The 24,126-nt window shown below is 52.3% G+C and overlaps 1 protein-coding gene across 2 annotated transcripts in view; it reads left to right on the top strand.

Annotated features, from left to right (window-relative positions):
- The first annotated feature begins 443 nt into the window (after window positions 1-443).
- Window positions 444-24,126, top strand: part of LOC134635693 (DENN domain-containing protein 4B-like) — a 29,120-nt gene continuing 5,437 nt past the window's right edge. Inside the window, exons 1-28 of one of the 2 annotated variants that reach the window (XM_063485160.1) lie at window positions 444-577; window positions 11,187-11,543; window positions 12,352-12,607; window positions 12,706-12,775; window positions 13,013-13,182; window positions 13,398-13,639; window positions 13,802-13,868; window positions 14,645-14,703; window positions 14,790-14,934; window positions 15,177-15,352; window positions 15,657-15,757; window positions 15,837-16,052; window positions 16,163-16,308; window positions 16,387-16,520; window positions 16,830-16,944; window positions 18,754-18,960; window positions 19,192-19,320; window positions 20,647-20,791; window positions 20,907-21,062; window positions 21,149-21,386; window positions 21,470-21,773; window positions 22,013-22,117; window positions 22,201-22,376; window positions 22,548-22,704; window positions 22,784-23,023; window positions 23,407-23,503; window positions 23,589-23,754; window positions 23,887-23,945. In XM_063485160.1, coding sequence (XP_063341230.1) covers window positions 11,206-11,543; window positions 12,352-12,607; window positions 12,706-12,775; window positions 13,013-13,182; window positions 13,398-13,639; window positions 13,802-13,868; window positions 14,645-14,703; window positions 14,790-14,934; window positions 15,177-15,352; window positions 15,657-15,757; window positions 15,837-16,052; window positions 16,163-16,308; window positions 16,387-16,520; window positions 16,830-16,944; window positions 18,754-18,960; window positions 19,192-19,320; window positions 20,647-20,791; window positions 20,907-21,062; window positions 21,149-21,386; window positions 21,470-21,773; window positions 22,013-22,117; window positions 22,201-22,376; window positions 22,548-22,704; window positions 22,784-23,023; window positions 23,407-23,503; window positions 23,589-23,754; window positions 23,887-23,945 — 4,414 coding nt within the window. In that variant the 5' untranslated portion in view covers window positions 444-577; window positions 11,187-11,205. Of the gene's footprint in view, window positions 578-11,186; window positions 11,544-12,351; window positions 12,608-12,705; window positions 12,776-13,012; window positions 13,183-13,397; window positions 13,640-13,801; window positions 13,869-14,644; window positions 14,704-14,789; window positions 14,935-15,176; window positions 15,353-15,656; window positions 15,758-15,836; window positions 16,053-16,162; window positions 16,521-16,829; window positions 16,945-18,753; window positions 18,961-19,191; window positions 19,321-20,646; window positions 20,792-20,906; window positions 21,063-21,148; window positions 21,387-21,469; window positions 21,774-22,012; window positions 22,118-22,200; window positions 22,377-22,547; window positions 22,705-22,783; window positions 23,024-23,406; window positions 23,504-23,588; window positions 23,755-23,886; window positions 23,946-24,126 lie in introns of both variants that reach the window. The other variant, XM_063485159.1, reaches the window with a different exon arrangement.

Below are 24,126 nucleotides of genomic sequence, written 5' to 3'. Positions count from 1 at the left end.
CAGCAACACGAAGCTTAATTTTGTATTAATAAGGATCAAAACACCATTTTGTTTACTTGAGTATGAACTATGAAAAACGGAAATATTCTGATGTTATTTTATTTTGAACATACTTTTGAATTTTTAGAGTATTATTATATAAGTATATTTATAAAGCCTTGAGATAGATATGTTTACCTGGTTAATCGGGCGGGGGGTGTCTCACAGGAAGAAGGTCCTGTCTGTGTCGAGTCTGCGTGGGTTCTCGCCCACGGGTGTGAAAGTGATGGGTTGTCTCTCTGTGTTAGCACCTGTCCAGGTGCTCTGTGGTAGCTTTAATATATAAAAACATTAAACCATATCAAATGTAACGATTGTGTTAATTAATATGAATTTTGTTGTTGTGGTTGAGGGCCATTTTAAATGATTTTATTTTGAAGGGGTTTACCGGAAGCTGTCGGCACTGTTGCCGCTGATTGGCTGCTCGCCTGCTGCGGCTCCTCGGAGCAGACGGACAAACATGGACGTCACATGTGAGAGAATGACCTGATCATGGTCCGTAGAGCCCGCCGCGGGAACAACCAGCACCGACACACAGGTACCGGGGGACCGAAGGGGCCGGGGAGACCGGGCCGTGTTTCACGCGCGACTCGGAGCGACCGCCGCGCTAGCTGCGGGTGGAACTAGCTTAACGGAACCGCGTTTAATGTCAACATCTGCTTCTTCAGCTGCCCGGTGTGCGAACCGGGAGGAACGGAACCGTGCTCCAGCGGGCCTCGGTGGGCTCGCCATGGTCCCGCTGTCCGCGAAAGCGGGTCGCGTTGCGGTAAACGCGCAGAACGGGACTCGAAAACGAGCGCACCCAGGCGGGCATTCTGCGTCCGATAATGGAACCCGTGTCCTGCTGGGGCCGCTCGGCGCTCCGGCGGCGGCCAGCGACGGTCCGCGGGCTCAGAGAAGGCCTAACCCGGAGCAGTGTGGTGGTTTCACCGTGGTTCGGTTTTCGGACGTTCTTCAGTCTCGAACCTGTCTATTGAACCGTGGAAATGACGCGTGCAGAGCCCTGTCCGATAATGGAACCCCGTTGGGGATGCTGTGGAGGAGGTTTTGGATGTCCCGCAGCTGATGCCCCCCCCCCCCCCCCCCAGCACCTGTCTGCACACCTGTCTGTCTCCTTGTTGCACCTGCGAGTCCAGCGGGGGACAAATTAAAGGAAAAGCCTGCATGAAGGAAGCTGCTGCTGCTTTCTCTCATCATTTCTCCAGCTCTGAGCTCCGGCTCTCCACCATCGTCCTCAAACTCCTGAAGGTAGACAGGGCCCTCTAACCTGCAGCCACACAGCCTGAGCTCAGGTGAAATCCACAGAGGCTCCTTCCTCCTCCTCAGTCAGAGCCAAGCTCACCTTCCCGGTTTTTTTCCTTTAATTTGTCCCTGTCTGTGTGTGTTGTAGGTTTGCTCTCATGGAGAACGAAATCATCAGATTATTAAAGTAAAAACTGACAAATCAGAAATCAGCACGGTGAGCTCGATCATCTGAAAACTGATCAATACCGATCGATCAGTTTGCTGCTGATACAAGCAGCAATCAATAGATTCATATTTTCATTGTACGGCATGTCGGCGATTAACAAAGGAGGAAAAGTGAACACATGAGCAGCAACAATCGAGGAAATAACAATAAATATATTTAAAAATAAATTCAATAATATTTAAAAAGTGCAAGAACTCAAAATAAATCAAACTGAAAATGAAATGTTAATAATTCTGATGTGAAACTAGCTTCATGCAGGTCACATGGCTTCCTTCCTGAGGCCTGGCTTGGATGTGATTGGTCCGTGTGACTAGAACAGGTAAACACAGCAAAGCTGAGCCTGCAGCTGGCGTTTGTGTTGGCAGACGCGGCGGCGAGGAAACCTGAGACGCCTGCGGGACGTGTCGCTTCTTGTAAAGAATTTGTAGCTGCAGAGCGACGCCGCGGTCATGTGGTGGATCACAAAGAACGCACCCAGGAGCGTGTCAGACGCTGATAACATACCTGCTGCACACCTGAAGGCTGAAAACAGCGCAGACTGTATGATGTCATCAGAGGGCGTGGCCTTGTAGCAGTTATTTAAATAAGGCTCCTGATTGGACGTCTGTGGTGTTGTGGTTTTTTTGGCGGGGTCGCTCCTGTTCAGACCTTTGATACGTGAAGGTGACCTTTAACCTTTAGTCTGACTGAGCTCAAACGGAGCTGGTTACATATGAGGAGGTTATTATTAATGTAACCATAAAGGGGGCGTGGTCACGTTTTCAAAACAGAGACTGAGACGCTCCACCTGAACCCAGAACTTCATAATCTGACCTCCGGTGTAACACCTGGATGACCTTTGACCTGTGATGGACTGAATCTGTGGGGCAGCAGGTAGTTGGTGGGTCAACTCTGAGACCGGGTCAGGAGCTGGTTTAGTTTTAGTGGTTTGTGGATGAGGACTGGTTCGTGCTGGTTTTAGCACTGGGTGGTTTTAGGGGTGCAGAATGTGGTGGAATGGGACCATTACGAGTCGACTGGAGTATAAACTGGAACGCCTCGTCTGCAGACTCGCGGCTCAGCATTCTTCCTGTGATGCGTTCACTGCCTCCGCACTGAACTGGGACGCATGAGCGACTCTGTTTCCAGGAGATTACGCAACGATTCAGCCTCCAACATTTGGACGGTTTCATGTCCCGAACGTTGCTGCGGGGCGTGAGCTGACAGTTATGTAACGGGACTGGTCGGGCTGACCTCTGACCTCTGTCTGCGGGTCCTCCTGTGATGGAAGTGTTTTTGAACGGTCGCCACACGTCCGCGTTTTTAAAAAGGCCTCGGAGGTTTCCTGGAGCTGAAATCTGCAGGGACTATTTTCAGCAGTGGATCGATCCACAGTCAGTGCAGGATGACTTCCTGTGACTGAAGCGGACTCAGAAGGAGGAAGCTGAACTTTGACCTCTGACCCGTTAGCTGTGCGTGGTGTCATGGATTCAGCGGTCTGAGCGTGCTCCGTGGCCGCAGCCATGTTGGCCGACGTCCAGAGAGTTTTTTCCTTCAGAATAACACGAGTGAACTTTAGATCCATTTAGTGTTTGTTGTTTGTTGGTTTGCTAAAACGTTTCCTAAACCTGACCTTGATCCCTGACCCCTGACCTTGATCCCTGACCTCTGACCTTGACACAGTGATTAAACAGTTAAATTTTACACTGAAACTGAGTTAAAGACAAAAGGTCAACATGGAATCCAAAGTAATGTGGAAACAAAATGCTCCGCAGACTGAGCGCGCTGTGTGACAGTGGGCGGAGCTAATCCTGGTGACTTTAAGCAGAGCGGGAAGTAAAATGTGACGACACTGTGATGATGATGATGAGGTTAAACGTCATCGGTTGAGGGAACAGCGTGAACCTGAGCCGGCGAAGGCCTGCTTAGTTTGGTTTTAGAGCAGAGTCTGAAAAAGGACCTCTGACCTCCTCGACCTCGGTGGGGAGGTGGGCATCAGCCATTTTGGAACAACAACATGCAGAAGACACAGCATGCGTGTTGTCGAGGAAAACGGCTGATTGTGTGTCGCTCTACACGGCGCAGTTCCTGCCCAACGCGCACACTGCACGCTCCCGTGGATGCATCACAGAGTAACTTGGGGTTAGTTTGCTGCCCTACTGAGCTACAGCCACACCAAACAGAGGTCAAAGGTCATTTTTAGTCTGTTGAACCATGCAGGAGTCGCTCAGTCAGGACGATCACACCGCACACTCGGTGTTTGCCTGCAGCTGTCGTGTTTTGAATCTGTGGTTTTATTTTGAAAGGGTAGCATATTTGTTTTGGGTTGGTATAACTTCCTGTTTTAGAGCAGACAGGAAGTCTGCTGCTGGAGGCTCCAAAGGAAGTGCAGGTTTGCTGCTTGGAGACGGTCAGCTGTTTGTCTCAGTGCTCTTCAGTTTTTATTCTAACGGCTCACCTGTGCACAGGTGCGTCAGCCGCTCTCCTGTTTGTCCTTCAGTTTATTGCTGAGCCTCCACACACACACACACACACACACACACACACACACACACACACAGGGATCCTGTTTCAGGATGTCCTCTGTAATCCATTCCTGCCTCCTGCTGCTCTCTCGTGTCCTCCAGTTCAGGTGCTCACCTGGACTCACTTGGACTCACCTGACATCAGTCAGGTTAATATGACACTAACAATAATAATAATAACATGATGACGGTTTGTAAGCAGCAGACACTGTGACGAATAGCGTTTTATTTCCTGTGCTGTCATTGGTTTTTCCTGATGTCATCACTGTGATGACATCATCGTCCTATATGGGAACAGGAGCTGTGAGGTGTGAATGAAGCAGACAGCTGAAGCTTCGTCCTGCTGCCTGTTTGTGTGTCTCGGTTGTTCTTCTTCGTCACGGTTGCTGCATCATCATCATGTGACTTAATTTTGGAAGCTGGCAGTGTGTTCTCGGAGCTCCGGCGCTCTGTGGACAGACTAAATTTAGACTCGTGTATCTGGATCTCCTTCCGTGCTGTCTGTGTGAGGAATATTCCGGCTGCCGGTCAGAGTTTAAGGAGCAGCCGGAGCGTTGCTGACCGCCCCGGGCCTTTGTGACGATGCTTTAAATAGCTCGGCTCGCTGGGGGATTCTAAGCTCCGAGGGCCGCAGCCGAGGACGGGCTGTGATACGAGAGCAGAGCTTCAGTCAGACGGACTGAAGGCGACTCGGGTATTCCTCGAAAAGGAATAATGCACTTCCAGACAGAGTTATGGGAAATTTCAGCTCCCTGCTGTCATCAGATTGAAGAATTCATTTAATTATGGACTAAATAACTTTGCTGCTGTGGATTCTGAGCTCAGGTGAGCACAGACCCGTCTCACCTGTAACTGGGTGACATCACATGTACATGTGTCACAGGTGACACACGCACCTGTCCAGGCAGACTCCGCCTCCTTCCTGTGCTTGGAGCTGGACTGATGAGCGCCTTCAGTGAGAGTTCACCTGTTCCCCTTTAATACACGTGAACGTGGTTAGCGACACTGCGCGGTTTCGTGAGGAGACTCGGTGACAAACTCATCGAGTCTCCGGCAGCTGCGCTGTGGGGCTCTGAAGGAGGTGAGAACTGCTGAGCTCAGCATGGCGGTCGTAATGAAGAGTTTTAGTGTTTGTTTTAAAGAGACCACAGAAGAAGAAGGCCGGTGCAGTTGGAGTGACAGGGACTCAGTGACATCACGATGATGATGATGCCGGTCTGCTTCACTGAGGTTGTTCTTCAGAAAGCTGCACGTTCCTAAAGCTCCAGAAGTCTGGAGCTTGTTTGCTGGAGCAGGATCAGAAGTGCGTCCTTCACTGTTTCCCCGTAAAACCACCTGATGACCCGATGACCTCACCTGTGCCTCAGCGAATCTCACGCACACATCAGAGGTTGTGGGTCGTTCTGAGGGTGGTTCCAGCAAGCTGCTCAGGCAGAGCGCGTGCTCGCTAACCTCTGATGCACACTCGGTGGTTTTGTTCTGGTCCCTTAGCGAGCTGCACGCCGCTGAGTAATCACCTGACGTTTTTCGAGGGTGCAGAAAGCATCCAAGTAAAACTTGAGTGGGTGTGGTTCAGGACTGAGAGGTGCACATCAGCCCAGCTGATCACCGACCGTCAGGGTTAAAGGTCGGGGTTTTATCCGGGTTAAATATGTGTTTACGGTGTGGAGGTGAACTACTGAGCATGCTCGTACGGTTCCCCCCGTCTGCTCGCTGCGCCGTTCAGTATGACTAACGTTAGGTAACAGGCGCCGCGGCCTCGGAGGGGCGGACGGGGGGAAGTTTAATGGTCTGACAGGAAATAAAAAATAAAATCTCAGACTGGGACTGGACGCTTCCTGATTGGACACAGGGTCACATGCTCGTCCTAACAGACCAATAACAATAGTGTTCTCATCACCAACGCTCACACAAACACACGACTCTTTCTGGGCTCACGCCCTTTTCCTGAGATCTGATTGGTCAGCAGGCGATGGTTTCTTACCTGTCGATCTCTAATCTCGAACGGTGAGGTGTGCGGCATTGGTTACCATGGTGATGTACCTGGTAAGAAGTGAAGCACCTTCGTAACACCCAGAGCCTGATGGTACCATCAGGCTGATGGGAAAATGTGAGCGAGTGACCGCAGCTGCAGGCAGTCATGTGACAGTGATGTCACTGAGGCTGCCGATGCCAGTGAGTGACTGCAGCGTGACGCCCCGGGAGACACAGAGGCGCTGTGATTCAACAAACCCCGCCCCCAGCGGCCAGTACCAGTTAACAGACACACACACACAACCCCGTTCAGCTATCTTAGTGAGGACCTTCATTGACATAATGCTTTCCCTAAACCTAACCATAACCTAATTGTAACCCTGACACTAAAACCACATTTTGAGCCTCAAAAATGCCTTTAAATGTCTTCAAACTTGTGAGGACCGGGTTGTGTGTCCTCACAAGTGACTGCTGGTTCTCACAAGTATAGTAGAATGCAGATTTCGGTCCTCACAAAGATAGCTAGACAGGAACACACAGACAAACACAGACACACACACACACACAGACACACACACACAGACAGACACACACAAACACAGACAGACACACACACACACAAACACAGACACACACACACACACACACAGACACACACACACAGACAGACACACACACACACACACAGACAAACACAGACACACCCACTTCCTGTTTGCTGTCACCTCTTCTTCAGGGGAAATAGAGCGCTGCTTTCACACCTTCCTGCCTCATCGCTCGCGCTCACACTGGAAATGAAAGCTCTATTTTTCTCCCTCGCTGCACCGCTCACTTCCTGTGGCAGCTGCTCGCTCTAACGTGCTGCAGCGAGCGAGGCGTGTGACTGACAGCTCGTCAGCCTGGACGCCCGGACCGATCCGCGATCACAGTAAGAGCCCGTTTGTGTTTGTTCGTGTGTTAGGCTTCGTCACGTTCGTGGTCAGTAAAACCTCGCCGTCTTCTTAGCTCGGCACCTCGGCATGGTCCCGCCGGAGCTGCCAGATTGGTCGGTTTGGTGATCGATGCGTCGCTCGGCAGGAAGTGAAGCGTGGAGTCTGTGAAAGTTAGAGACCCGACCAGAGCTCAGACACTCCTCTCACACACTCACGCTCACACACATGCAGTAAGGGTCCTGACTGTGTGAGCTGAAACCGTCCTCTGGGTCCTAACAGAACAGCAGGCACACCTGAGCCTCACCTGGGCTGAGTCAGGCACCTACAGCTCAGGTGTTTGGCCCAAACAACACACCTGACATGTGGCTCGCATCACCTGAGTCAGAGCCAGGTGTGATGTTTGGTTTGCACAGGTGCAGATGTCTGTGTGACACAGGAGGATGCTGGGATAGGAGCAGATGGAGGCAGATGATTGGCTGTACCTGTAGGTCAGATCTGATCTTCTTCAGGTGTGACCTCCTGCTCGTGGTTCCACACTTGTAGTACATAGTTTCATGTATTTTGGTGACCTCATTACACACCTGTGTTACTTTCCCTCACGTCGTATCATCGCAGCGTTGACCTCTAACCAGCGTCAGGGAGCACCAAGGCAGCGTGAGAAAACCAGGCGCTTCTTCAGGTATGCGAGAGAAGTCGCAGCGGAGGAGAGGTTCCGGTTTCAGCTGCGATTGGGATTATTATTAACCGTTTCACTTCCTCTTAGGTGCTTCACTTCCTGCTGCGCTCGAACAGTTTGTTGAAATGTTTGAGTGACTCTGTTTAAAGGGTCAGAGGTTAGACTGCTGCAGAGAGGGAGGGACACCGACATCCCTACTGTGTTTGTGCTGTTTGGAGCGTTTTAATGACGCCAGGTTAGGCGAGCTTACTGTCCAGAGAGGCGGAGCTCTGGTTTGATGAGAGGAGTTTGCTCCACCCTTTTGTCCAAACTGCTGGAGACAAAAAGCTAAAATGTAAAATCCAGACCTCAGAAGTGACTTAAACCAGCGGGTGATGTCTGTGTTCCGGAGGTCAGAGGTCAGTGTGGTTGTGCTGAAATGCCCCTCACGCTTGGCAACGGCGGGGTTTTAAAGGTTTGAGTGTTTGATGCTGGTCTGTGAGGAAATCTGCTGCGTCTCTGGGATTTCCAGTGTGTGTGTGTTTCCACTGTTGCATATTAAAAAGGGAACTGACTGATGAAAGCAGCTGTTTCAGCTGAAATTTCTGTGATAACTTCGCAGCTCAGCAAACACAGGCTGGTGCGTTTGATTTCAAGACCAGGGCGCCATCTGATGTCACATTTATTTAACCAGGTCAGACCCCTCAGGTGTGTTCAGACAGCAGGTGACACGCTGTGTTTACGTGAACACGAGCAGATTCTACTCTGTGAATCAGCTGCTGCTCGAGCTCCGCACCCGAGCCCGTGTTCACCTGGTTCAGACTGGGTTTAGGAGCTGGGATTAGGAGCTGGGATTAGGAGCTGGGATTAGGAGCTGGGTTCAGACTGGGTTTAGGAGCTGGGTTCAGACTGGGTTTACGAGCGTGGTTTATGAACTGGGTTCAGACTGGGTTTACGAGTGTGGTTTAGGAGCTGGGTTCAGACTGGGTTTACGACTGTGGTTTATGAACTGGGTTCAGACTGGGTTTATGAGCGTGGTTTATGAACTGGGTTCAGACTGGGTTTACGAGCGTGGTTTATGAACTGGGTTCAGACTGGGTTTACGAGCGTGGTTTATGAACTGGGTTCAGACTGGGTTTATGAGCGTGGTTTATGAACTGGGTTCAGACTGGGTTTACGAGCGTGGTTTATGAACTGGGTTCAGACTGGGTTTATGAGCTGGGTTCAGACTGGGTTTAGGAACTGGTTCAGACTGGGTTTATGAGCGTGGTTTATGAACTGGGTTCAGACTGGGTCAGTGTTGGTTTGGACTTTCAGCCCATGCGTGTTCCTGCGTCACGGACATGGATGGGTTTGTTTCTGGCTCATGTTTGACTTTAAACTCGTGTTTCAGGCTTCATAGCGTGGACCCGGTCTGGTTCTGGTCTTGGTCTAAAGGTGTCAGGTAACAGTGTTACCAGGGGTTTTCCTTTCCTAGTGAACGGTTATTTTGTCACCGGGGGAAGTTGTGTCGTATCTGCACAGGATGAAGTATTTTAGTGTTTACCAGAGCAGCTGACTGTGACTCACTACAGCTCAGTTTCTCCTTTTCTTATTCGAGGTGCTGCCCAGAGTCCCGTCCCTCCCCCGGCGTCCCGTAGTTTAGATATTTCATGTGTGGATGCGTGCTCGATCATACAGGTAAGATATATCATAGAAAGCTTCCACTGAAACATGAAGACCAACTTGGGGATTTTGTGTTTTCAGTCTCAGATGCTGAGCTTTATTCTGGTTTTAGATCAGCTCAGGTCAAACTGAGGCTTTTCTGACTCTTACACAGAACCTGGTGACAAATATGAATGAGAAGCTTTGCAGCATGTCAGGTTATGTTGAAAGGTTTTAACTGGGATTCTGCTCATGGAGACTGGTTTAGTTTTACTCTGGGCTCGTTTGGGGTCTGATTCATCTTGGACCTTGGTTTTGGACCAGTTTCAGGCCGGTTTAAACTGGTCTGGCAGAGCTCCTGTAGGTGGGTCCATCTCTTCAGGCGGCCCTGTGATGCTGGGATGGAAACTCCTCGGTGGGCGGTGTTGTGTGTGGATGTGCAAACTGCTGAGGGGGTGGAGGTGTGTTTGTGCTCGGTGACGATGGACAGCAGGTTTGTGTTAAAGAGATAACGCCGTGTTTTATCACCTCGCTCGTCACGCTGTGTGACGTCATCGATGAACAGGAAGCAGGTCGCCTGTCCGCTTCCTGTTTGCCAGCTAACCTCTGACCCTCCGATTGCTGCACTTCCTCCTCTCCTTCCTCTTCAACTGGTCCCTCTCACTTTCACCCTGCGATGACAGCGACGAGCGCGGCGCCGCCCTGCACGACTGAATATCTCCTCCTCGCAGAACAGGAAGGAAAGCAGCTGTTTGGACGCGTCTGCTGACATCAGCTGTAAAAGTTTAAATTTAGTTTGAGCTGAAGAAGCGACCGTGTCATTAATAAACCATAAAGATGAGTCGCTCTGATATTCTCAGGTGAAACAGACGCTGAGCGTTTATGCTGAGGTGGAGCCGCGTCTGAAAAATGCTCGTTTTAAACTTAAAGCTGTGATCGGAGTTTGTCCGAACGCCGTCGCTCAGGCTGAAGTTAGCCGGGTTTCCCCAACACAAGGCTCAGCTGGTCTGTAGTTCATGTTTAATGTTAATATTAAATGATTTTTTACCTGCGCACGGCTCTGTGTGGCGTGCTGTGGTCATGTGATCATGTGCTTTTTAAATCCATACTAACCAAACTCGGCACACGGCTGTGCCCGCTGATGGAGATGTCTTCATGTTGCCTAGCAACCAGCTAATCACAGAGCCCAGTGCTGTAACGTGAACATTAGTGACATCAGCAGAATCAGTAAAAAGTTTTTATTTCACGTTTTCATTTGTTTGTTTTTTCTTCTTTGCAGATTAATTTTCTGATTTTTGTTTATTTGGATTTGATGGTCCGTTCACTTCCTGTCCGTTCACTTCCTGTCCGTTCACTTCCTGTCCGTTCACTTCCTGTCTGATCTGAATGAGCAGTGATGTGTCGAGTTTTTAAATCGGGTTCTTCGCTGTGACGTCACGTGATGGCGTGAAAACGTCAGTGAGAGGCTCCACAGCCAATCAGAGAGGAGAGAGAGTTTACAGTTAGAGAAGAATGACTTTAAAACAAACACACACACACACACACACTCTTCAGTTTAATCACACGTTGTAGCAGAATTGGCGTCGGTGTTTACCGTCACGCTCCGTCAGGGCAGATCTGAATCCACACAGCAGCCTCTCTGCTGCTCTCTGATTGGTTGATTCGGGGCTGCGAGTCATTGTCCCGACCTCCAGCACGTCGTGTGTGTGTGTTTGTGTGTTGATAATATGTCAGATTTACGGTCCAGTAATAATCTCATCTAACTAATTTGAAAAAGTAATCTATTACCCTGGAGCGTATCAGATTACTGTCGAGTTGGTGTAAATAACGGCGTTGGGCCACGCCTGCTGGTGATGTCACGTTTGCAGTGTGACTGACTGTGTTTTCTGTTGATGTTCATCTGCAAGCTGCTTTGCAGCCCGCCTGCTGGCCCCGCTGTGGTGACCTGTGCTCTCTGTGTCCTGCAGTGGAGGATCGACAGGAGGCATGACAGAGGAGAAATGTCCCCAGCTGGTGGACTACTTTGTAGTGGCTGGCCTGGACCCCGCGGGGCCATGGAGGCCCCTGGACGAGGATGGGAAATCCGCCGCCGCCTCCTCGACGACGTCCTCGTCTTCGTCCTCGACGGGCCGGGCGGTGGAGCCCGTGACGGACCTGGTGGTGATCGCCCGAGGGCTCGGGGAGGACGTTCCCGAGGGCTTCACCTGCATCGAGAAGACGCTGGGCGGACACTCGGCCGAGCTGAGCGCCGGCCTCATCAACAACCCGCACCTGTACCTGTGTTACCGCCGAGGGCGGGACAAGCCGCCCATCCTGGACCTGGGGTGAGACGCACACACGTTTGTGGTTATGAGCTGTGATTGTGTTTAAATCCTCAGACTGGTGCCGGCACGATTTCCACCTGAGATCCGACTGATGGTAGATTTTATCCTGTTTGTTCGATTCAGAGTTGAAGCTGCATGAAAAAACGTTTCCTTCATTTTTGTGAGAATTTAACATTAAAAACATTCGACGTGTTTTATTTTGCATCAGCTGTTTATCAATAAGAATTGTCTTTATTCTTTACAGTGTGAAGATTTTCCTAAACACGAGACTTTTTTCATGCAGCGCTCGTTTCGTGTATCTGAGTGTCTGTAACAGCTGGAGCGTGCGAGGCTCTGATGCAGCTGCAGGGTTTTTGGCTCATGCGGTGCTTATTAAAGCCGAGGTTATGTCATCCACAGGATTATGTAATGCAGTGGGCAGGCAGTCGTGCTCTCTCATGTTCACCTCGTTAGTTTACACTCAGTGTTGGGAAATAACGAGCTTAGTCCTTTCAGATTATGTGTTTAATCTCTGACTTCACGGAGTGTATCAGCAGGTGGAGCTGCAGGTTTGCAGAGACCTCCAACCTCAGAGGGAACCCAACCTTGTCCGCTTCCTGTTAGCAGGATAGGTGACAGTGGGGAGGAAGAACTCTGTTTAAACAGGAAGGACAGTCGTCTGAGGGACTGGTTGGGGGTGAGGGAGGGAGAGGGTGAGAAAAGGTGTGAGCAGCGTTCCTCCCTGCGGCGGTTCAGGCTCTGTGGTTAGCGATCATCGCACTGATGGTGCGACCGATGGAGGCGCTCTGATGCTCTGCCCTCTCTGCAGGGTTCTGTACGAGGGGAAGGAGCAGCTGAAGCAGGGCTGGTACGTTATTGAAACCACGCCGTACAGCCGCTCAGCGAGCCTGAGCGCGGGCGGCGCCCCCACGGCTCATCGGGTCTTCCTGACGTACCGCCGGGCTCTGGACTCGCAGGGCCTCCACACGCTGGGCGTCACCGACATCGCCCTGCTGCTGCCCAGCAAGGGCGAGGTGGCGCCGCACACCTTCTGCAGAGTCGACAAGAACCTGAACACGGGCATGGTGAGTGCGGGGAGGCGGGGGTGTTTCAGGGGTTTGAGCCCCCCTGTGAGTGCTGCGTCACTGACCCTGTCGCTGTGCTGCTGTTTGTGTGTCTGCAGTGGGGTCCAGCACTGCACGTGTGCTACAAGAGAGCCGTGGCTACAGCCAACGCCCTGGTGTTCGAGGCCGGTGAGTACCCACGTGACCCCGTGTGTTTTCAGCCTCCTGCAGGAGGGCGAGAGTTAGAAAAGCTGCTGGTGCAGAGACACGGGGAGGTTTCCCCAGTCTGTGCAGCACAGCTGCCAGCTGCTCACATAGGTGATGGTTTTCATCATATGGAGCTCCCAGTACGCAGGGAGAACGTGTAAAACCAGAACAGAGGGTCAGGATCTGTGCTGGAGTAATCAGAGTATCGCTGCCCCGCAGATCTGATCAGCCGGTACCCGGAGGAGGACCTGGACTTGTTTCCTCTGCCCGAGTCGGTGCCGGTCTTCTGCCTGCCGATGGGCGTCACCGTGGAGAGCTGGCCTCAGAACACCAAGTACCAGCTGCCCGTCTTCTCCACCTTCGTCCTCACCTCCGCCTCCGGGGACAAGGTGGGTTAACTGTAGTTAACTGTTGTTTACTGTTTGTGATTGAAATGTTTGGCAGTTACAACTTTGATGCTTTAAAAACCATCAGATCAGATAAAAACCATTATTACAAAAAAGAGCAGCGAGGTCGTCTTTCAGTCCGACCTCTGAACCATAAACGGGCTCCTAACTCGAGCATGAACCGCTGTTACGTCTCCATCTTTGCTTCGTCCCTGCAGGTTTACGGCGCCGCCATCCAGTTTTACGAGTCGTTCTGCAGAGAGCTGCTGTCGGAGCGGCAGAGCATCCGCCTCGGTCTGCTGAGCGTCGTCGACCGGCGGCCCATCACCAACCGCAGCCTGCAGGTGAAGAAGAGCATCTGCGTCCTCTCTCACTGGCCCTTCTTCACCGTCTTCCAGAAGTTCCTCACCTTCGTCTACAGATACTCCATCTCCGGGCCCCACGTGCTGCCGATCGAGAAGTCCGTGAACCGTCTTGTCTCTCGGTCAGAGGCCTTCACACCGGCCTCTGACTGATAAACGTCTGCCAGCTGATTAAAAACACGTTATCACGCTATGATCTGTGCACAGAAGCGATGCGTACTGATGTCCGTTTCCTGTTTTTTTTTGTTCCCCTCCTGCAGACACATCTCCAGCTTCATGCACAACGTCCCGTTTCCTTCCCCTCAGCGTCCTCGAATCCTCGTTCAGGTAAGACCCAACGAACCGACCGTGCGAATGTTTCGTCTTCTGAAACGTTCACAGCGCAGTAATGTTGTTCCACACTGATAAAATAAACCTGACGCAGGTTTGTGTGAACTGGAACAGGAAGTGTTTGAGAACCTGTCCTCCAGGTCACAACTTCAGGATTTGCATTGGACTTCCTCCTGCAGAGCGCCGTGACGCAGCACGGTGGACAAATGTGTTATTTGTGTGACTGCTTCCTCTTAAAGGCAGCTCTTCCTTCCCACAGTTGCCAAGTTTTCCCTCTGATGGACGGTGTCAATAAAACCGAGATCAAACGTGACTGAAGTTGTGTAATTATCCTCATTTTGTAGATCGGATCGTGTTTTTCTGATGGAAAAACGCGTAGATGGACGAAAACGCTGTGACTTTATTCTTTCCTCCCTCCTGACAGGACGTAGGAGGCGATCTGTTTGCAGAACAAACCGGGTAACGGCGCCCACTCAGAGCCTCTCCATGAATCACTCTCATCCTGAAATCATGATTTTTAACAAGAAAAACAAACTGGGTGATGATCAGTGAGGGCTTCACGTGTGATTTTACTTGATTCGGATTAATCACGTCACAGTCGCTCGGTTTATTCCTGGACTTTACCAGAGCGGCTTTGCATGAGTCACAGTTCAGAATAATCCTTCTTTGTCTGGTACTCGGTTCAAAGATCCTTTCAGTTCTTGAGAAGATGGTGTGTGTGCGTGCTTGTGTGCGCGCGTGTGTGTACTGATGCCAGCTGTGTGTGTTCGCAGCTCTCACCGTACGACAACCTGCTGCTCTGCCAGCCTGTCTCCTCGCCGCTCCCGCTCAGGTGAGTGCCAGCTTTATCCAGATGAACCAAATTACCTTTACCGTCACGCCTGTGTTTGACCTTTGACCTCTGTGTGTTTACGATAGCGGCGCGAGCTTCCTGAAGCTGCTGCAGAACCTCGGCCCAGAAAACGCCTGCACGCTGCTGCTCGCCGTCCTCACCGAACACAAGCTGCTGCTGCACTCGCTCCGACCCGACGTCCTCACCTCCGTCAGCGAGGCCCTCGTCTCCGTAAGACGCGCACGCGCCCTCATTCCAAATGACAAAAGTCCCAATGCTTCTTTATTCTCGTGGGCCCCCGCTGGCCCCCGAGCCACAGTTTGAAAACACTGAATCCAAAGCAAATATGAAGTTTGTTCCAGGCGGGAGGATAAATCTTTCCTTGTGATCCCGTCAGCAGGTTCATGGTTTGCAGACAGATTGAAAGGCCTGAATCTGTCCTGGAAGTTTGTAACTCCCGTTTTTGTGTCCAGATGACGTTCCCGCTCCGCTGGCTCTGTCCCTACATCCCTCTGTGCCCGCTGCAGATGGCAGACGTGTTGCTGGCACCGATGCCCTTCATCGTGGGCGTCCACTCCAGCTACTTCGACCTGCACGACCCCCCCACCGATGTGGTGTGTGTCGACCTGGACGCCAACACCATCTTCCAGTGAGTCTGACACCACCTGTGCACCAAGCCCAGGATAGATGGTTAAAAAACAGATCTCTCTTTATTCGTATCTTCAGCAGTCTTCTTCCTGCATCTGCTCTGATAATCTGTGATTATCCACAGGAACCAAACAGTTTGTGTATCCGGCTGTGAACATGTTTATTTCTGCTGCAAAGTTTGAACATGGGAGTCTATGGGACTGACTCTCTGCTGCCTCTGCTGGACGTCAGAGGAACTGCAGCATTTGATGTTTCAACATTATCTTCATTGGACAAAACTTTCCTCCTCCTTTTCCTCGTTTCAGGTCAGATGACAAGAAGCCACTGTCATGGCGTTCGTTACCCAGGAAACACGGCAAGATGCTGTTCAACGTCCTCACCAACCTCCACAAGACGCTGGAGAAGAGTGAGCGACTGCTGAACACATAAACCAGTGTGTAAACAGGGTTGCGTCATTTAGTGACTCTCACTTCTTGTGGCTGCAGTTTGCACTCCCGGCCAGGAGGAGGCGACGCTGGAGTTCCTGCTGACCGACTACGACCAGATCTACAGGCGTCAGAAGCAGCTGGAGCTGGAGATCCAGGAGGCCTTCCTGCGCTTCATGAGCTGCCTGCTGCGAGGGTACAGAGCCTTCCTGCTGCCCATCACGCAGGCGCCGTCCGACACCACCACCGACTGCAGCTCCCTGTTCAATCTGCAGGGTGCGCCCTTCTTAACGCTGGTGGCTTTTGTGTGCAGAGCTGGTAATCGGGCGTGTGATGCACACGCAGCCCTGTGAGTGAAGCTGCTCCTCTTCCTCTTTGTGCCGCAGGTTTCCTGAAGTCTCGGGATCGAACGCAGCAGAAGTTTTACACCCAGCTGACCAAGACGCAGATGTTCACCCAGTTCATTGAGGAGTGCTCGTTCGTCAGCGACCGCCACGCCTGCCTCGAGTTCTTCGACGAGTGCGTGCAGAAGGTCAGAGCGGCGATGCTTTCTCGCGTTGCTTGGCTAGCACGAAGCAAAGGTTTTGATTGGTGTTCTCTGGCTGAGCAGGTGGACGTGGAGAAGCCAGAGGAGGTGAGGCTGATCGATCTGGACGAGACGCACAGCGGCGAGCACACCGTCTTCATCATGCCTCCCGAGGAACCGCAGGAACCTGATGGGTCTGAGTGCCCCGCCCTCTACAGGTACAGCTCCGCCCTCAGGGGCCGTGGAAATGGGTGGGGTGGCTTGTTTGCTGTGGAGGCGGGAGGATGGTCAGGATGTGTTCAGCTTTTCCTCAAAGCTAACCCAGGTGACCCGTTTACTTCTGTATGTTAGCCAATGAGCTTCCATCCTTCTACCATCATGGAGCGTCTCGATGTGAACATTCAACACTTTCATTAAACACGTTTTTATTTGCTGCGTGCAAACAGACTGAACGGCGTCCTCTCGGGGAGGAGGAGCCATGTTAGCCGTACCACCTGCTCACACTTGTTTCCCTCTCACCTGTCCAGTTATGAGACCTTCCCCACCCTCAAACTAGAGCTCTTCGACCAACCCCAGGACCAACTCCGCGTCCCAGCCAAGGGCAGCGCCCCCAGTAGCCCCGCCCCCCGCCGCACCAAACAGGTAAGACAAAGATGCTGAGCAGAAATGATCTGGTCCCGTGTTGTGTTAATTCGTGTGTACAGAGCACGCTCCGACGGGAGCAGCGATGCGTTCAGGAGAGCGCTGAGCTGTGACCCAGTTTCCCTCTGAGTGGAGGCGAGAGGAGGAGCTTTAGCAGGCGTCCATTCATCATTGTAATTTAATGAACTGGTATCAATATTTCAGCACTCATTAAACATGCAGAGGCCACAGACGGCGTGACTGAGAGCGGCACAGACGGTGTTTTCTGATCTGAGGAGCAGGAGGAGAGCATGCTGGGAGGATTTAATCATGTACACATCGCAGCAGTGCTGTTAAAGCTCCTCCTGGAGGAGACCTGCAGTTTCATCAGTGGGAGCGAATGATCTCGTTTCTACTGCTCGCTGAAAACCGTCACAGCCTGCAGTTCCTCCCATGTCCACTCGAGGCTCCACGCCTAGCCCCGCCCGCACTCTGCTGACCTCGAGCTAACTCACTGGACGCTCTGCAAACACAGACGATGGGCGTCCTGATCAAACTAATAGTTATAATATCAGAGCTGTGATTGGTTCCTGTGAGCGATGCTCCAGGAAGTGCTGAAACTCTGTGCGCAAAGAGCTGAATAAAAGCAGCGTGCCGCTGTGACGCCGGTCCGGCTGCAGCTCACCAGTCAGCTGTTAGACCACTAACATTCAATAATGAGTCCGATCCTCAGTTGGACTCTGAGTCCTGTGAGTTTAAAGTCTGAGTTTATGACTCAGGTCAAACTGTCACAGGTTTGTAGGCTGGCGTTGGTGCTGGCAGCAGAGGAAGGTAACACGACCTGATGATCCTGATTCTGCTGGTCGGAGACCTGTGTAGGCTTCCACTGTTTAAACCCCGTGACAGACTCGGGACCGTGTCCTGATCTGGAGCTCCACAGGGTTCTGTCTCGGGACCCCGTCCTGTTTTCTTTGCACGTGCTCTCTCCGGGTCGATCACCAACATTTACAGCTGTATTTAGCTTCCAGTCCTAGAAGTCGCTCTTAGATTAGACGGCTTGCTGCGTGCTGGGTGTAGAAACTTGGACCTTCCTCAGTTTTTTACAGCTAAACGATCCAAACTGGAGGTGACTCTGCGCTGTTCACTGAGAGGTTGAAGATGAGCTTTAGAGCCTTTCATTAAAACACAAGTTAAAAACTTTGCAATAATCTTGCCAGAATAATCTCAGGGCTAAATGTGTAAGCATGACTTTGTTTAGGCTGTAATGCAGCGTGCAGTCAGTGCTCAGTTTATCCTCTAAAGTGTGACTCAGACGTGATGCTGTGATATTCACATTTCTGTGTTTAACCTCCTAGGACCTGGCGTCCACATATGTGGACGTCACATTTTGGGTTATTTAGACCAAAATACTCAATTTTAAGATAAGATAAGATAAGATAACCTTTATTAGTCCCACACGTGGGAAATTTGTTTTGCTCTACAAGGGCCTGATATCCACTTACGAGGACATTATACTGCTACTGTTCTATCAAAATTTTTAACGAATATCCTCATATGTGGCTCTAATTTTTCTTAAAAACAAAAATAAGGTAAAAAAAAAAATCTGGTAATTCTTTGTTTTTACATTCATCGGGCCCTAATATGCCCAAATATCAAAGAGAAATTAAAAATACATGCCATGGAAGAGTTCGGGTCTTAGGAGGTTAAATCTAAAACGCTGATTTTAAAGTCATGATTCAGACACTGAACGCCTGCAGGATCTGCTCTGACCTCCCCCCTCCCCCCCCCTCCTCCTCCCCCCCCTCCTCCTCCTCCTCCTCCTCCCTCTAGGAGATCAAGTTGGCTCAGAAGCGGGCCCAGAAGTACTCAGCAGTGCCGGACATGTGGTCCAAGTGTCTGCTGGGTCACTGCTACGGCCTCTGGTTCATCTACCTGCCCACCTTCGTCCGTGCAGAGACCGCCAAGGTCCGCGCCCTGCACACAGCCTACGACGTCCTCAAACACATGGAGAACCGCAAGGTGGTGCTGCCGGACGAGGTGAGGCTCAGACGGGGTCAAAGGTCGCTGCTGTGAAATGTTTACTTGGCTTGTCGCCCTGAGACGTTTAGAGAAATCTGTCCGAGTGTCGTTGGAGCCCCGAGTGCTGACACGTAGGATGGACTCGAATATGATAATGTGAGCACCAGCTTATACTGAGTGTGTGTGTGTGTGTGTGTGCGTGTGTGTGTGCGTGTGCGTGTGTGTGTGCGTGTGCGTGCGTGTGTGCAGGTGTGTTACCGGATCCTGATGCAGCTGTGTGGTCAGTTTGGGCAGCCAGTCCTCGCCGTCCGAGTCCTGCTGGAGATGAAGAAGGCGGGAATCACACCGAACACCATCACCTACGGATACTACAACAAGGTCACACACACAGACACACACACAGACACACACACACACACACACGCACAGACACACGCACACACGCACAGACACACACACAGACACGCACAGACACACACGCACACACAAACACACACAGACACACACGCATAGACAGACACACGCACACACACGCACACACACACAGACACGCACAGACACACGCACACGCACAGACACACGCACACACGCACACGCACAGACACACACACAGACACGCACAGACACACACGCACACACAAACACACACAGACACACACGCATAGACAGACACACGCACACACACACAGACACGCACAGACACACACGCATAGACAGACACAGACGCACACACACACACAGACACAGACGCACACACACGCACAGACACGCACAGACACACGCACAGACACGCACACACACACACGCACACACACACACACACACGCACACACACACACGCACAGACACGCACACACACACGCACAGACACACACACACAGACACGCACAGACACACACACACACACGCACAGACACGCACAGACACACACACACACGCACAGACACGCACAGACACACGCACAGACACACACACGCACAGACACACACACAGACACACACACACGCACAGACACACACGCACAGACACACACGCACAGACACGCACACACGCACACAGACACGCACACACGCACACAGACACACACACGCACAGACACACATGCACAGACGCGCGCACACGCACGCACAGACGCACACACACGCACGCACAGACGCACACACGCACGCACAGACGCACACAGACACGCACAGACGCACACACACACACACAGACACACACACACACATGCACACACGCACACACACACACAGACACGCACACACACACACGCACAGACACACGCACACACACAAACACACACACACACACGCACAGACACACAGACAGGCACACGCACACACACAAACACACACACACACACGCACAGACACACACACACATGCAGACACACACACAGACACACACACACGCACAGACACACGCACAGACACACACACACATGCAGACACACGCACAGACACACACACACATGCAGACACACGCACAGACACACACACACACGCACAGACACACATACACACATGCACACACACACGCACAAACACACACAGACTCACACACAGACACACACACAGACACACACTGACTGCTCAGTGACGTGGCGAGGACGGTGCGCGTCACCTGCGTCACCTGTTCAGGTGTTGTCCTGATGTTACGGCGTGAACTCTGAACGTCCTCACTGACGCCGTTCTCTCTCCTCAGGCGGTGCTGGAGAGCAAGTGGCCGTCGACCAATCAGGGCGGGCGTCTCCGCTGGGCCAAGCTGAGGAACGTCCTGCTGGCTGTGGCCCAGTTCAGACAGCCAATCAAACGGCGGCAGAAGAGCGGCTCCGTGGGTTCGCGAGGAGGTCAGACATCTTTAAGTTTATGATTTTAATTTTCAGACGATGGGGAACGTTGATGGTTGACCCCACCATTACGCAGGAAGTAGCCCTGAACTTTCATTTATACGTTTGGTTACAGAAACGGCGGCGGAGTTTGACCGAAGGCCCCGCCCCCACTCCACTCTGATTCGTCAGTCTAGTTGGAGCGGTCTGAGTGAAAGCTCGAGTCACGAGTCTCTGACTGGCCCGCTGGTGAAGAGCAACAGTCTGAGCAGCATGAAGATGGCGAGCGACAGTAAGAGGCGGCCTGCTCGGCTTCACCGCGTCCTCCTCTTCCTCTGTGACATCATCGTCTCACTAACTCTCCTTTCTGCCCCACAGAGGTCAAACCGGGTAAGAAGTCCGTCCTCCGTGAGGCAGGGGCCAATGGCTGCGCAGACGCCGTCTCCCGTAAACCCCCGCTGGGACGGCGGGACACCTCCACGCCGCCTCCAGCGCCCTCTGGTGGAGTTCTGGTTCAGCGGAGTCAGGTCTGCCTCTCCAGCTTCTACAAAGAGTGCGTGGAGTTGGCCGACTCGGAGCTGGACTTCAGCTGCCAGCCCGCTGAGGCAGACAGACGGTCAGTTTCACCTTCACCTGTCTGACATCGATTCTGGCCTCTGATTGGACGTTTCTTCACCCGTGTGCGTGTTTGATCCTCAGACCTGCGGACGCGCAGGGCTCGGCCGGCAGGAGCAAAGCTGTAGATGAGAACTACAACAACGTCTCCTCCCCGAGCCGAGGACTGGCGGGCAAACTGCAGCAACTCCTCACGCCGACCAAACACCGAGTGTCCGTGCGACGAGCCGCCAGCGTGGGCGACCGGCGCCCGGGAGGAGGGGGAGGAGCGGGAGGAGGAGGAGGAGTGATTGGACGAAGAGTGTCGGACCAGAGGCCGTCTAGGAAAGGTCAAGTGGCCGAAAGTCTCCTGAAAGCAAAGGAGAAGCTGGTCAACGCCACATCAGAGGTAACGGCGTCGTCGTCACGTTTGAACGTGCGCTCCGACTCTTTATGGAGAAAATACTTTTTAGTGTCAGATGCTTGTTCTGAGGTGTGTAATGTGACCCTACAGCTGTTAGCTGTGTCGGGTGTTGGTTCGTGAGCATCGTCTGCATGCATTCCAATATTAAAGTGTGTGCCTTGTTTTTGCTCCTCGCAGGTGTTAACAGAGTCTCTCTGTCACTAATCTACTTCCTGTCTTCTCAGAGCTCGCTGTCTGTAGGAAGCGACCTCGACTTGATGGATGTGCCGAGTCCCGCGTATCCTCTACGCCGGTCCTGGGACGCCAATCAGGAGGGGGTGGGAATAGAGGTAAATGGAGTGTTTTTAGGAACGCTGCAGCAACTGCACTGGTCCTGTTGGTTAACCTGAGCCCCTCCCCCCCGTGTGTCCAGGTGTTGATGTCCAGCTGCTCGCTTTGTCGTAGCTGCAACTCGCTGGTTTACGACGAGGAGATCATGGCGGGCTGGACATCGGACGACTCCAACCTGAACTCCTCCTGTCCGTTCTGCGGCTCCTCCTTTGTTCCCTTCCTGAACGCCGAGATCTGTGACCTTGGACCCGTCAGCAGGTACAAGCCCAGTTGGGCAGGTTTAGCGTGTTGCTGTGGCCTAACGTAACCGGAGGTGTTCCTGCAGGACAGACGTTATCTGCTGGTGGTCAAACTCCAGAAACATAGATCGTTTATGCCGTATGTGACAGGTGTTTCTTTTCCAGAGCTGACTTTTCTTTGCCTTGTCAGTGCGGACCGCTGCAACTGGAACCTGGAGGACGAGGTGGAGAGTGCCGTGAGACCCCCCAGTGGTCACGAGGCGTCCCTGCGACCCCAGTGTAACGGGCTGAGCGAGGACTCCAGCTCCGAGACCAGCAGCTACTCCGAGACCAGCAGGACCACCACGGTAACGCTCCGCAAAGCCGTTTCTCTCACACATCGTCCTCACCGGACATCTCACTCACAGACTCCACCTCCTCCATCAGGGTTCGTCAGTGGGCGGAGTTCCCCAGGTGACCGTGGCCTACCTGAGCCCTCTGGTTCTGAGGAAGGAGCTGGAGAGTCTGCTGGAGAACGAAGGCGAGGCGGTCCTGGCCCAGCCTCAGTTCCTGGACAACCACTCCATCATCTTCTGGAACCTGGTGTGGTACTTCCAGCGCCTCGGCCTGCCCAACAACCTGCTGCAGCTGGTCCGAGCCTCACCGCTGGTCAGCCAGTTCACACAGGTAACACGCAGTTAGGTGAAGTTATGGCAGCCAGGTGGGCGTGTCCAAGAGGAGAGAAAAACAAAAAGGGCAAAATGGGAAAGAAACGAGGTCGACTTTGGTGAATGTGGGGTCGGCTCGGTGCTGTGGGAATGTGCCGGCTGGGGTTCCATGTTGAATTTGAAGCCTCCATCATGTCCGCCACCTGGGTGGCTTTTTTGTCTGCATCGACAGACTGTACAGGAGCTTCACAAAGACACCTGCTAATCAGTAACATCCCAATAAAACCTGAGCTCATGCCGCGGTGACCTCACAGCAGCCATGTTATCGGTTAGATTATGTCATTAAAAAGGCTCCAACAGCACAGCGAATCCTGGCTGACTCTTGTCGTTTGTGTTTCCCAGTCGGAGAACTCGGCAGTGAGAGTGAGACTCCTGTGGGACACCCTGACCCCCGACACAGACCAGTGGCCCCCCCTCTACGTCCTCTGGAGGATCCACAGTGAGATGAACACATGTTTATTGTTGAGTTGTTGACTTTTTAACATTTAAGCATTTAAGCCGTCATCCTTCTTTCCTTCCAACAGGTGGCGTCCTGATGAGAAGCTACAGCTGGCGGAGGCACAACCACCCGTTCACCCTGTCCTTCCTGGAGGAGGTGCTACGGTGGGTGGGCATGAACGAGGTGCACAAGGCCGTCACGCTCTTCCTGGACACGCTGGCCAAACAGCCGGGAACCCCCAGGATCCAGAGGTGAGCCGGCAGGCGCAGATGTTTGTGAAACGGAGGCAGGCAGCAGCGAGACGACCTGATAAACGTTCAGCTGAGGTTTTACTTTGATGCGGTGAGATATGTTGTTAATTTTGTGTTTTCTGTGTCTGACAGGAGTCTGTACAGAGAGTTCCTCTTCCTCACGCTGGCAGCTATGGGCAAAGATCACGTCGGTAAGACGCTCCATAAGAACACACCACAGGCTAGCAGCTAGCATTATTATTATTAGTATGTTCTGCATTCGTGTTTGTGGGCGTTTCCTGTGAAGCTGACACCTGTAAATAAATTACAGACATGGACCAAAGGAAGAAATGTTTAGATTTTGGAGGTCAAAGGTCGAGGCTGTCCGCCCGT

The sequence above is a fragment of the Pelmatolapia mariae genome, linkage group LG10_11 (genome assembly GCF_036321145.2).
Source record: "Pelmatolapia mariae isolate MD_Pm_ZW linkage group LG10_11, Pm_UMD_F_2, whole genome shotgun sequence".
Taxonomy (NCBI): Eukaryota; Metazoa; Chordata; class Actinopteri; order Cichliformes; family Cichlidae; genus Pelmatolapia; species Pelmatolapia mariae.
Note: the sequence above shows the minus strand (reverse complement) of the source record. Positions and strands in the feature narration are given on the sequence as shown.